At 39.2% G+C, this 14,554-nt stretch overlaps 1 protein-coding gene across 5 annotated transcripts in view; it reads left to right on the top strand.

The window, feature by feature from the left end:
• Positions 1 to 14,554, top strand: part of mys (position-specific antigen beta subunit myospheroid) — a gene marked incomplete at its 3' end in the record, with an annotated part of 123,672 nt that overhangs the window by 25,923 nt on the left and 83,195 nt on the right. For all 5 annotated transcript variants that reach the window (XM_053792721.2, XM_053792726.2, XM_070102256.1 and 2 more), the window contains 2 exon segments: positions 2,127 to 2,388; positions 10,841 to 11,069. In XM_053792721.2, coding sequence (XP_053648696.1) covers positions 2,127 to 2,388; positions 10,841 to 11,069 — 491 coding nt within the window.

Here is a 14,554-nt window from a genome sequence, read left to right as displayed (position 1 = left end):
CTCTCTACATGTCCGAACCACCTCAACAACCCTTCCTCAGCCCTCTGGACAACAGTTTTGGTAATCCCGCACCTCCTCCTAACTTCCAAACTACGAATTCTCTGCATTATATTCACACCACACATTGCCCTCAGACATGACATCTCCACTGCCTCCAGCCTTCTCCTCGCTGCAACATTCATCACCCATGCTTCACACCCATATAAGAGCGTTGGTAAAACTATACTCTCATACATTCCCCTCTTTGCCTCCAAGGACAAAGTTCTCTGTCTCCACAGACTCCTAAGTGCACCACTCACTCTTTTTCCCTCATCAATTCTATGATTCACCTCATCTTTCATAGACCCATCCGCTGACACGTCCACTCCCAAATATCTGAATACGTTCACCTCCTCCATACTCTCTCCCTCCAATCTGATATTCAATCTTTCATCACCAAATCTTTTTGTTATCCTCATAACCTTACTCTTTCCTGTATTCACCTTTAATTTTCTTCTTTTGCACACCCTACCAAATTCATCCACCAATCTCTGCAGCTTCTCTTCAGAATCCCCCAAGAGCACAGTGTCATCAGCAAAGAGCAGCTGTGACAACTCCCACCCTGTGTGTGATTCTTTATCTTTTAACTCCACGCCTCTTGCCAAGACCCTCGCATTTACTTCTCTTACAACCCCATCTATAAATATATTAAACAACCACGGTGACATCACACATCCTTGTCTAAGGCCTACTTTTACTGGGAAAAAATTTCCCTCTTTTCTACATACTCTAACTTGAGCCTCACTATCCTCGTAAAAATTCTTCACTGCTTTCAGTAACCTACCTCCTACACCATACACTTGCAACATCTGCCACATTGCCCCCCTATCCACCCTGTCATACGCCTTTTCCAAATCCATAAATGCCACAAAGACCTCTTTAGCCTTATCTAAATACTGTTCACTTATATGTTTCACTGTAAACACCTGGTCCACACACCCCCTACCTTTCCTAAAGCCTCCTTGTTCATCTGCTATCCTATTCTCCGTCTTACTCTTAATTCTTTCAATTATAACTCTACCATACACTTTACCAGGTACACTCAACAGACTTATCCCCCTATAATTTTTGCACTCTCTTTTATCCCCTTTGCCTTTATACAAAGGAACTATGCATGCTCTCTGCCAATCCCTAGGTACCTTACCCTCTTCCATACATTTATTAAATAATTGCACCAACCACTCCAAAACTATATCCCCACCTGCTTTTAACATTTCTATCTTTATCCCATCAATCCCGGCTGCCTTACCCCCTTTCATTTTACATACTGCCTCACGAACTTCCCCCACACTCACAACTGGCTCTTCCTCACTCCTACAAGATGTTATTCCTCCTTGCCCTATACACGAAATCACAGCTTCCCTATCTTCATCAACATTTAACAATTCCTCAAAATATTCCCTCCATCTTCCCAATACCTCTAACTCTCCATTTAATAACTCTCCTCTCCTATTTTTAACTGACAAATCCATTTGTTCTCTAGGCTTCCTTAACTTGTTAATCTCACTCCAAAACTTTTTCTTATTTTCAACAAAATTTGTTGATAACAGCTCACCCACTCTCTCATTTGCTCTCTTTTTACATTGCTTCACCACTCTCTTAACCTCTCTCTTTTTCTCCATATACTCTTCCCTCCTTGCATCACTTCTACTTTGTAAAAACTTCTCATATGCTAACTTTTTCTCCCTTGCTACTCTCTTTACATCATCATTCCACCAATCGCTCCTCTTCCCTCCTGCACCCACTTTCCTGTAACCACAAACTTCTGCTGAACACTCTAACACTACATTTTTAAACCTACCCCATTCCTCTTCGACCCCATTGCCTATGCTCTCATTAGCCCATCTATCCTCCAATAGCTGTTTATATCTTAACCTAACTGCCTCCTCTTTTAGTTTATAAACCTTCACCTCTCTCTTCCCTGATGCTTCTATTCTCCTTGTATCCCATCTACCTTTTACTCTCAGTGTAGCTACAACTAGAAAGTGATCTGATATATCTGTGGCCCCTCGATAAACATGTACATCCTGAAGTCTACTCAACATAAAGTATTGTACTGTTATATTTACTTTTTTTCCCCCCCTCAGAATTTTACTGATGATGATGGAAAATATCTGTCGAGGTGCATCAAGAGGACAGACGAAGTTGCTTCCAGGTGGCGATCCTCATGTGGCACCACTGATATATATGAACCTGGCAATTACTTCGAGATGATTGTTGATGAAGAATTGACTCAAGCTGGCGTGCTGGCAGGCAGTGGCAGCAGCGGAGGAATTGATGGTGCCTCAGGGAGTGGAGAGGCAGTGGTACAGATCAAACCTCAGAGAGTCTCCATGAAGCTCAGAGTCCGTAAGTTGCCTCTGGCTGCAAGTCTCTCTTAAGGGCACAAAAACAGAAAGAAACACTTTCACCATCATTCACACGTAATCACTGTCTTTTTGATCTTTTTATTTTTAATGAGCTATATGGGAAAAGGGTTACTAGCCCATTGCTTCCAGCATTTTAGTTAAATTTCACAACATGCATGACTTACGGTGGAAAGATTATTATTATTATATACATACAGGAAAAAAGTAAAATTATTTTGACATGTTAAAATTAAGCCTTAACTTGGCTGCTAGTAGTAGATCAGGACAATCAGCATCCATGATGTACTAGTACAGCCTCTCCTCACTTATTGACAGAGTTCCATTCCTGAGACCACATCGTTAAACAAATTTGTTGCTAAGTGAAGAGCACACTATAATGGTAGTTTGTGTCCAACATCTTTGATATTGAACATTAAAATGGTATAAAATACCGACAGGTTGTTAGGTAAGACACATATGCAACAGTTAGGTATCTTTATTGTGAAACGTTTCGCCTACACAGTAGGCTTCTTCAGTCAAGTACAGAAAAGTTATTGTTTCATACTATGGAACAATGCTCTTCTCCAGACTGAGGGACTGACCACCTCAAAACTTTAAGGGTGATGGACTGATTACATCGTCTTCAAGTATCTTCTGCTTCTATCAACTTTTCTGTACTTGACTGAAGAAGCCTACTGTGTAGGCGAAACGTTTCACAATAAAGATACCTAACTGTCACATCTTTGATATTGTTTTAATGTCACCTTTGCCCCATTTATAACATTTCTGGTATATTTTTAAATGTTTATACAGTAGTGTACTGTATATTGAAATAAACAGAATAGAGGAAATCAACTCTAATATATGCATTTAGGTATGAATACTGGTCAGAGAGGCTGTTGTAAGTCCAAGGCATCAAGAAACGAGTACGCCACTAAGTTAGGAGAGGCTGTATTCATAATTCATAGCAAACAAATTTGCCATTAGCAGCAAATTTTGGCCTAGACAAAAGAGCACAGGTGTGTTTAGTGGGTGTGTGTAGTACAGTGGAACCTAAAAAATCGAACTTAATCCGTTCCAGGAGCTAGTTCTAAATTCGAAAAGTCTGAAATTCGAAGCAATATTTCCCATAAGAAATAATAGAAATACAATTAATCCGTTCAAGAAACCCAAAAATATTCACACAAAAAATACATTTTATAGAGATTAATTACAGTTTTACATACAACAAATACTATAGTTTTTAATTATGTATAGTAATACATATAAAATAACATTTTTACTTACCTTTATTGAAGATTGGTGATGGCATCTGGAAGATAGGGAGGAGGAGAGAGGGAGTTGGGGTTAGTGTTTGGAAGGAGAATATCCCTCCATGAGGACTTCAGGTAAAGCCCTCTCTGGGGTTACTTCCCTTCTCTGTCTTTTAATGCCACTAGGACCAGCTTGAGAGTCACTGGACCCCTGTCTCACAAAATAAATGTCCACAGTCCTCTGTTTCTGGTGCCTCTTTTTAACATTTCCCTAAAATGGGACATGGTTCTGTCACTGAACTTGTTGCAAAGATACGTTTGGACATCATTCCACTTGGCACAAATCTCCTTAATCTTTGAAGAAGGCACCTCATCCACTCCCTCTTCCTCCTCCTCTGAAGCAAGTTCCTCAGCTGTGGTGTGATACTGCTCCAGATGAAGCTCTTGCAGCTCTTCAGTGGTTAGCTCTTCTCTGTGGTCCTCCACCAACTCTTCCACATCCTCACCACTCACCTCCAACCCCAGGGTGTTCCCCAATGCCACAATAGAGTCCATAACAGGCAGAGGGTCAGCTGGGTCAGGGTCAGCCTCAAACCCTTCAAAATCCCTTTTTTGGACAAAGTCTGGCCACAATTGTCTCCAAGCAGAGTTCAAAGTCCTGGAAGTCACTCCCTCCCAAGCCTTACCTATAAGGCTTATGGAGTTGTAGATGTTGAAGTGATTCCTCCAGAACTCTCTTTGGGTCAACTTAGTATCTGTGGTCACTTCAAAGCACTTTTCAAACACTGCTTTTGTGTAGAGCTTTTTGAAGTTAGAAATGACCTGCTGGTCCATGTGCTGGAGGAGAGGAGTGGTGTTAGGAGGCAAGAACTTCACTTTTATAAAACTGAAGTCCTTAGACAAAAGGTCTAATAAGTTTGGAGGATGAGCAGGAGCATTGTCCATTAACAGGAGGCACTTGAGTGGCAATTTCTTTTCCTGGAGGTATTTTTTCACACTGGGGCCAAACACTTCATAGACCCACTCTTCGAAAATTTGTCTTGTGACCCATGCCTTATGATTAGCTTTCCACAAGACACATAACTTGTTCTTATTAAAGACATTGTTTTTCTTAAACACTCTGGGATTTTCTGAATGATACACAAGTAAAGGCTTCACTTTAACCCTTTGACTGTCACAACCCCCAATCCTGAGGTGTCTCCTGGTGTCGCAAAATTTAACCCTTTGACTGTCGCGACCGTATATATATGTCTTACGAGGTACCGTGTTTGACGTATATATACTCATAAATTCTAGCGGCTTCAAATCAAGCAGGAGAAAGCTGGTAGGCCCACAAGTGAGAGAATGGGTCTGTGTGGTCAGTGTGCACCATATAAAAAAAATCGTGGAGCACGCAGTGCATAATGAGAAAAAAAAAAACTCCGACCATTTTTTTTTAATTAAAATGCCGACTTTGTGGTTTATTTTCGTATAGTATTTATGGTTGTATTCTCATTTTCTTGGTCTCATTTTGGTCTCATTTGATAGAATGGAAAACATATTATAGAAATAGAGGAGATTTTGATTGATTTTACTATAAAAAGAACCTGAAAATGGAGCTCAAAGTAGGGGAAATGTTTAATTTTTGCCAATGTTCAAAAGTAAACAAATGATGTCATTGTCCAATAAATGTCCAACTAGCCATTCTAATATGCAGTCATGAATGGGTTGATGTTATTTATACAGTTATTACAGTATTGCAGTAGTCTGCATAATAGTAAGTCTTCTATTTTTTGTTTGAATAAAAATTCAAAATAGAAAGCAAGAGTAATATCAGAGGGGTCTGGAGACATGACTGATGAACAAAGAAAATGTTATTTTAGAGCCAGGAATGTCTGCATTGTTCATTCTGGACCTTATTTTGAAATTGTCATATTTTTTAATTTTCGTGAAATTGGCCAAGTTGCAAATTTCTGACCACATTATTGGATAATTGAAATCGGTAAATGGGCAGTTTCTTGTACTCAATCAATAGAAAAAATGGAGTTATAAAGAAGTAGCTATGAGTTTGGTCGACTGGAACAATGGAATTAGCCGAAAATAGGGCTCAAAGTGGGCGAAATCGCCGATTTGTAAATATCGCCGAGGTCGCTATCTTCGCGAGAGCATAATTCTGTCAGTTTTCCATCAAATTTCGTTTTTTTTGGTGTCATTACAATCGGGAAAAGATTCTCTATCATTTCATAAGAAAAAATAATTTTTTTTTTTTTTGAAATTTTGTGACACCAGGAGACACCTCAGGATTGGGGGTTGCGACAGTCAAAGGGTTAAAAAAAAAAAAATTATTTTGTCTTATGAAATGATAGAGAATCTTTTCCCGATTGTAATGACGCCAAAAAAACGAAATTTGATGGAAAACTGACGGAATTATGCTCTCGCGAAGTTAGCAACCTCGGCGCTGTTTACAAATCGGCGATTTCGCCCACTTTGAGCCCTATTTTCAGCTAATTTCATTGTTCCAGTCGCCCAAACTCATAGCTATTTTTTTAGAACTCCATTTTTTCTATCGATTGAGTACAAGAAACTGCCCATTTACCGATTTCAACTACCTAATAATGTGGTCAGAAATTTACAATTTGGCCAATTTCACGAAAACTAAAAAATATGACAATTTCAAAATAAGGTCCAGAATGAACAATGCAGACATTCCTGGCTCTAAAATAACATTTTCTTTGTTCATCAGTCATGTCTCCAGACCCCTCTGATATTACTCTTGCTTTCTATTTTGAATTTTTATTCAAACAAAAAATAGAAGACTTACTATTATAAAGACTACTCCAATACTGTAATAATTGTATAAATAACATCAACCCATTCATGACTGCATATCAGAATGGCTAGTTGGACATTTATTGGACAATGGCATCATTTGTTTACTTTTGAACATTGGCAAAAATCAAACATTTCCCCTACTTTGAGCTCCATTTCTAGGTTCTTTTTATAGAAAAATCAATCAAAATCACCTCTATTTCTATAATATGTTTTCCATTCTATCAAATGAGACCAAGAAAACGAGAATACAACCATAAATACTATACGAAAATAGACCACAAAGTCGGCATTTTAATTAAAAAAAATGGTCAGTTTTTTTTTTCTCATTATGCACTGTGTGCTCCAGGATTTTTTTTTATATGGTGCACACTGACCACACAGACCCATTCTCTCACATGTGGGCTTATCAGCTTTCTCCTGCTTGATTTGAAGCCGCTAGAATTTATGAGTATATATACGTGCTGTTGGAGTGTGAGCAAAGTAACATTTATGAAGGGATTCAGGGAAACCGGCAGGCCGGACTTGAGTCCTGGAGATGGGAAGTACAGTACCTGCACTCTGAAGGAGGGGTGTTAATGTTGCAGTTTAAAAACTGTAGTGTAAAGCACCCTTCTGGCAAGACAGTGATGGAGTGAATGGTGGTGAAAGTTTTTCTTTTTCGAGCCACCCTGCCTTGGTGGGAATCGGCCAGTGTGATAATAAAATAAATATACGTCAAACACGGTACCTCGTAAGACGTATATATACGGCCGCGACAGTCAAAGGGTTAAAATCACCACTAGCATTAGCACAGAATAAAAGAGTAAGCCTGTCTTTCCTAGGCTTGTGTCCTGGCAGTGCCTTTTCCTCCTGTGTGATGAAGGTCCTTTTTGGCATTTTCTTCCAAAACAAGCCTGTTTCATCACAATTAAACACTTGTTCAGGTTTGAATTCTTCACTGTCTATGTACCCCTTAAACTCCTGTACAAACTTCTCAGCTGCCCATTTGTCTGAACTAGCTGCCTCACCATGTCTTACAACATTGTGTATGCCACTACTCTTTTTAAATCTGTCAAACCAGCCTCTGCTGGCCTTAAATTCACTATCAGCACTGGTTCCAGGAGTTTTCTGTACCAGATCGGCATGCAACTTCCTTGCCTTTTCGCAAATAATCGTCTCTGAAACACTATCACCTGCAATCTCTTTATCCTTGATCCACACCAGCAACAACTTCTCAACCTCTTCAACTATTTGTGGTCTTTTTTTGGTTAGCATATTAACACCTTTCACAACATCAGCTTCCTTGATTTGTTCTTTCTTTGCCAGGATAGAACCGATGGTCGACTTGTTTTTCCCATACATCCTGGCAAGCTCAACAAGTCTCACACCACTCTCATACTTCTGTATTATTTCCTTCTTCACATCTATGGCATTTCTCACTTTCTATACCACAGGGGTACCACTAGCAAGTTTCTTTGGGCCCATGGCAGCTTATTTCACAGTCCCACAAGCACTAAACACAACAAAATAATCGTAAAATGTGTGAATGAGAGCGCAGGTTAGTGTTCACTCAAGCATAAACAAAGCTAGACTGCTCACGGCGCCTGCACGGGGACGCGGACAGGTCCCGTACCCGGCGGTCCGAAATTAGGAGCGCGCTCGATAATTGGGACACAGTTTGACCGAAAAAATGGTCTCATTTTCGAAACGTTCGATATTTGTTACGTTCGGTTTTTGAGGTTCCACTGTATAATAAAAAAACAATATCCTGGCCCATGCATGGTACATGATGGAAACAGCTAACCTTGGATCTTGTATTGGAGTTAAAATAGAGATTTTGGGGTTTTTTGTTTATTTTTTGGTTTTATTGTCTATTTTTTTGGTGCCAGTTGATAGAATGGAAGAGAGTGAAAACCAGAGGATTTTGGGTCAGTTAAGGACTGAATTGCCTAAACTGAGCAAAATGGTGGAAACAATTGATTTTGGGTGATTTTTCTGTTCCATTTTGAGTTTTTTCTTGGGTCTGGTGTAATTATTGGGATAGCTTAAACCATGTCTAAGCCTTCTTGGTTATGGTTTATTAGTTAAGAAAGTGGAAAAACATCTATTTTACATGGTAGATTAAAAATGGAGGGCTGGAAATGTGATTAATGAACAAGAAAGAGGTTGCTTTAGTGGCTGGAATACCTGTAGTGCAAAAACTTAATTTTTAAGTTGCACTGTGTTGAAAAATGTGTTAAATTTGACAAATAACTGATTTCTAGGTGCTTCACTAGGGTAGTTTTATGGATGAATGAGCAGTTTCTTGTAATCGGCTATTTCACTAATATGCTTTCTGCTTTCACAGAAAGCATGTTAGTGAAATAGCCAGGCTTTGGATCGGTTTTGAATACTGGGGCATTTTCAACACTGGCTGAAAGTAGGCCTCAAGAGTGCATGATATCATTGTTGCATAGTGCTCTTTGACCACCAAATTTGTGCTTGCATGATTCCATAAGTTTCTCAACACACCGGCCATTTTCCACTGATGCAAGGTGACTTAACAAGAACAGCGGAAGTTTTTCTTTTTTTTTTTTTTTCCAACAAACTGGCCATATCCCACCAAGGCAGGGTGTCCCAAAAAGAAAAACAGAAGGCAGTGTAGCAGTTTTTCCATTCCTTTGATTAAACCTAATTACAAGTAGACCTTACTTATACAGCAGGTTAAATTCCAGCTTACTTCTGTATAGTGGGACTTAGCCTTTTTTCACTTTCAAATACAGTGGACCCCCGCCTTACGATCAGCTCCCAATGCGACCAATTATGTAAGTGTATTTATGTAAGTGCGTTTGTATGTGTATGTTTGGGGGTCTGAAATGGACTAATCTAATTCACAATATTCCTTATGGTTAACAAATTCGTTCAGTAATGGCACCTGAACATACTTCTGGAATGAAATAATATCGTAAGCCGGGGGTCCACTGTACATATAACAGTCTGATAACATGATTACACTATCATATATTAAGTGAGCAATAGAGCTAGCCCTAAAAAATGTATATACACGTACATGCACATATCATTTAAAATATTTTTGTCCTTAGCATATAGTGAGTGGTGAATATGTTTATTGTAGGAAGTCTTGATTAACCCTTTGAGGGTCGACAGGCCCTCTCCGAGACTCGTTCTCAGGGTCGGCCAAATTTAAAAAAAAAAAAAATTCTTATGAAAAGATAGAGAATCTTTTCCCGATCATAATGACACCAAAAATATGAAATTTGATGGAAAACTTACGGAATTATGCTCTCGCGAAGTTAGCGGTCTTGGCGATGTTTACGGATCGGAGATTTTGCCCACTTTGAGCCCCATTTTCGGGCAGTTCCACTGTACTAGTCGACAAAAAACATGAATATTCGCTAGAACTCCATTTTTTCTATTGAATGAGCGCAAGAAACCACCCATTTACCAATTCAACTATCCAGTACAGTGGTCAGAATTTAGCAATTTTGCCAATTTCACACAAATTTCAAAAGATGCCAATTTCCGAATAGGGTCCAGAACAAACAAGAAATACATTCCTGGCACTAAAATGACATTTCCTCTGTTCATTAGTCACGTCTCAAGGCCCCTCTTACATTCTTTTGCTTTCCACTTTGAATTTTTATTCTCACAAAAAATAGAAGATTTACTGTTATGCAGACTACTGCATTAGTGTAAAAAAATGGTATGAATCATATTGGTGCACTTGCAAAAGAATATTAGACTCACCAGTTGATGTGTATTGGACGCTTGGCATGATTTGTTTACTTTTGAACTTTGGTAAAAATCGAACATTTCTGCTACTTTGAGCTCAATTTCAAGGTACTTTTCATTGTAAAACCAGTCAAAATCATCTCAATTTCTATGATATGCCTTCCATTCTATAAAATGAGAACAAGAAAACTAGAATACAACAATAAATACCATACGAAAATACAGTGCAAAGTCGCTGTTTTATTAAAAAAAAAATGGTCAGTTTTTTTTTCTCATTATGCACTGTGTGCTGCAGGATTTTTTTTTATACCATGCACACTGACCACATAGACCCATTCTTTCATATGGAGGCCTACCAGCTTTCTCCCACTAGATTTGAGGGCGCTAGAATTTAGGCGTACTAGTACGTCAAAAACCCTGGGTCGTAAGCCATACTAGTACGTCCAAAACCCTCAAAGGGTTAAAGGAAGAATGGATATAATTGAAAAACCACTGCATTAGCGAATGCCATATAGCAAAGTCCTGTATCTCTCATTTCCCAGGCACTGTTTTACATGGGGTTAAGAACATCCCTGTGAGTACAGTAGCAATAATAATATGCATTGATACAAAAATGCATGTATATAATTAGTGTGTTCATGGGTATTTTTTTTTATTATTATATTATTTTCTGAGCAGAAGAGGCATACAGCATGCAGGTGACCTTCAGGCAGGCAGAGGACTATCCAGTGGATCTCTACTATCTCATGGATCTCTCAAAGTCTATGGAGGATGACAAGGAGTCTCTCTCCAAGCTGGGCGCACAGTTGGCAGAAGAGATGCAGAAAATCACCAAAAATTTCAAGCTTGGCTTTGGGTCCTTTGTAGACAAGGTTGTCATGCCCTACGTCAGTACTGTTCCAGAGAAGTAAGCTCTAGTTATTTCTGTGTAATTCATTATATCTGTAGTACTGCATTATAACATAACATACATTATATTGTACTTGTAGTTATACATTATCCTAGGAAGCCTTAAATTGTTTTAAATAATGGTAGGATTGCTGGTGTCTTTTATGTCTCATTAACGTGCAAGTTTTTATGCATGTCTTGCTACTTTTACTTACACTTAGGTCACGCTACACATGCATGTACAAGCATATACATACATTAGGGAGCATTGAATAAATACAAATTTTAGAGATGCAAGCTGCACTTTTCAGGCATTATTTGCATGGTCACAACAAACTTCTGCATAAAAATTCAGACCATTTCATGCTCATTTACCCTGGAACATTGCAGTCGACTTTTTGTCAAATTATACACCATTGAAAGCTATTAGTTATAATTTATTGGTTGTCAGGATAATTATCAAGTGTATATGGTAGATATTATTTTTGGTTGTGAAGATTGTACAATCAAATGCACATGGGTTATATCAGTCATCATCTATTTAATTTAAAACTATTACAAGTTATAAGTGATGTCTTTCTTGGTGCAGAACTTGAGCATCACTTTCCTGGAAAATATTCTTTGCCTGATATATCCATCTCTTGCCTTCTGTCCAGTCACTTCAGTCATTAATTTTATCCCTCTCTCAACAGCTTGAGTATTTGGCCACTCGGGCACCTCCAGTGAAGTTTCAATAACTTTCAGAACCTGTTGATCTGATAGAGAAGCAATGAAAGGAGGCTCAGTTTTGAGTTCAGTCTTCCAGTCAATCGTGGAATGATAGTTCTTTGCTTGCCACTTTAGTTTGGGAATCACTACTTTTCTTAAGTTGACTATAGGAGCCACATTGTCATTCTCTTCATCTTCACTGTCATCCTCATCATCAGTGTAGATTAACAAGCCCTCCTCAGCAGCATCAGCAGAATCTTCTCCATCCTCGTCAAAGCTCTCGCTACTTTCTTCTGTCTGCTGATTGTCTTCTCTAATTTTTCTTATCATTGATACAGCTTTGTCTCTCACAGTCATGTCTTATCAGCACACATACCAAGAAGCAGCTGATCTGTGTGAACAAAGTAGGAATTTCTTTGGACACTCTTCTTTACTATCTTCTTTTCTTCACTGTTCAGATGTCTCATAAATTGCAGTGACTGGAAGATGTTCTTTGGACCGTGTCTGACTTAAGGGTGCAGGTTGATATGGAACCAAATTGGAACACTGAACTTTAAATTCATAATGAGAATTCTTTTCAGCTCCTGACTGGGTCTTGATGTTGCCACGTACAGCCTAAGGATCCTACTCCATAAAGTATTCCACCTTGACACACACAGTGGACCTGGTTCAAGAGCAGCCAAGTCTTCATCATCCATACCTGTAATCACTCCTTTGCAAATCCTATACAAGTATTTCTCTGTCATTCAGAGCAGAGAAATCTGTGAAATTGACTGGCTGGAAAACAACTGGCAGCTCAGACAGAGGATCCTTGATTTGCTTGCCAATAGGGCCTCTCCAATGATCAGGACCACTAGGCTTACCGTCATAGTGGTAGAAAACTCATCTCTATGAAGCTGGCAGATGAAATAATGGACTGGATGACCATGCAACATTTCAGGATGATGAATGGCTCCATTGTCAGTTCCAACATTTATGGTGGTTCCGTCACAACCAACACATACAACAGGCTACTGAGTTAGTCACGTGAGTGAGATATTCAGTGCCAGGCTCCACCATGATGATGTAATGATCTTTCACCACTATCTTTGGACTCCATTTCTTGGTCTTCTCATTCTTTATCATTACACGAGTGGAGGTCTTCTTACCATCAAAATACAGTGATGAGATATTTTCCAAGTTTGCTAGCTCATTTTCTTGCCTCTCCATTCGGTATTTGTGTCTGGCATCTCGTAACTTCTGTGGCCCAATAACTTGATTTTTGTCGTCCTTGGTGATAATGCCATAGTCCATTAAGGTGGCAGTAGCAATGGCAGCTCCTGCATAATCACTGATCAAGTATTGGTCACATGTGGTTGCCAGTGTGGGGAGTCTTGTTCTGTTCTGCTGAGAGCTGCTGGCAGTCATACCACTCAAAACATAGTCAGCATCAGTATTGACAGAAGGTAATCTCTGGCATTATTTGAATTATTGTCAAACTCAGAGACTTCTCCAGCTGCCAGTTCACTCTGTCTTTCCTCCAGCTGCTTCCTGGCTCTGGTTGCATCCTGCTCCTCTTTTACCGTCACTCTATCCCATATCCTCAGTACTGTCATGTCAATACAGCCAATTTTCATCTTCCTATCGCCTCTGGTCAAAGAGGAACTGTATCTCACGCTTAGGAACTTTCACTTCACAATTACAGGCCAGGTGGTATCTGTCACACTCCTTTATTTTGCAACCTACATCTTGACAGAAGGCAGCCGGACGGGAATAACTACATATATCAAACAACTCGTTCATTTCTTCCTGAAATGTAGCTTTTTTGGAGACATTTTTGTTCGTAAGTCCTATTCCTCTACTGTACAGTTTTCTTAATCTTTCCTCAATTTTCTGGCTGAGAATAGGAATAGTCTTTGTCTCCAGTTAATTTCTGCCATAGTTCAGAACAATCCTTAGCTGCTATCTTGATAATCACTGAAACATCAGTAAACTTTCCTTCATCACATTTATACATGTATCACCAACAGTTCCTTAACATATCGCCTTTGGACAGAAGTTTGTTCATTGGAAGAACACTGGCATGGCCGAACAATGCATGTTCTGCGACTTTCCTGGTTGACATTGTAGCCATCTCAGTAGTAAAGTAGAGTATCTAAAAAGAGAGAGAGTTAGTTACAATGTTTATAAATGCTGCAGAGTACATAGATACATTACATAAAACACTGCACTGCACTACTCAGTAATACATAGTCCAAAATTTCAATCGCAAATGCTGTAGGCTAAACCTCAACCAATCAATTTCATATTTGGCACTGAATCTAAGATGTACATAAGGAACAATGCCTGAAGAGTACAGCTTTGACCAGAATTTCAATGCTCCCTAATATACATGCACCCCTCTGGGCTTTATTTTCTTACTAGTTCTTGTTCTTGTTTATTTCCTTTCATCTCCAGGGGGAAGTGGATCAAAATTCTTCCTCTGTAAGCCATGCATGTCGTAAGAAGTGACTAAAATTCTGGGAGCAAGGGGCTAGTAACCCCTTCTCCTGTATACATTACAAAAGCTAAGAGAAACTCATGTTTCTCTTTTTGGGCCACCCTGCTTCGATGGGATATGGCCGGTTTGTTGAAAGAAAGAACAAGAACCCTACATTGTATTCTAATTTTGCTCTCTAAATTCTCTGCATAATATTCACACTACACATTTCTCTCAGACATATGTGCTACACTCCCTCTAGCCTCCTCCTCGCTGTGATGTTTAAACCCCATGCCTCATGCCCATGTGAAAAGGGTTGGTATCACTGAACTCCTCTG

Source organism: Cherax quadricarinatus, chromosome 81 (genome assembly GCF_038502225.1).
Source record: "Cherax quadricarinatus isolate ZL_2023a chromosome 81, ASM3850222v1, whole genome shotgun sequence".
Taxonomy (NCBI): domain Eukaryota; kingdom Metazoa; phylum Arthropoda; class Malacostraca; order Decapoda; family Parastacidae; genus Cherax; species Cherax quadricarinatus.
Note: the sequence above shows the minus strand (reverse complement) of the source record. Positions and strands in the feature narration are given on the sequence as shown.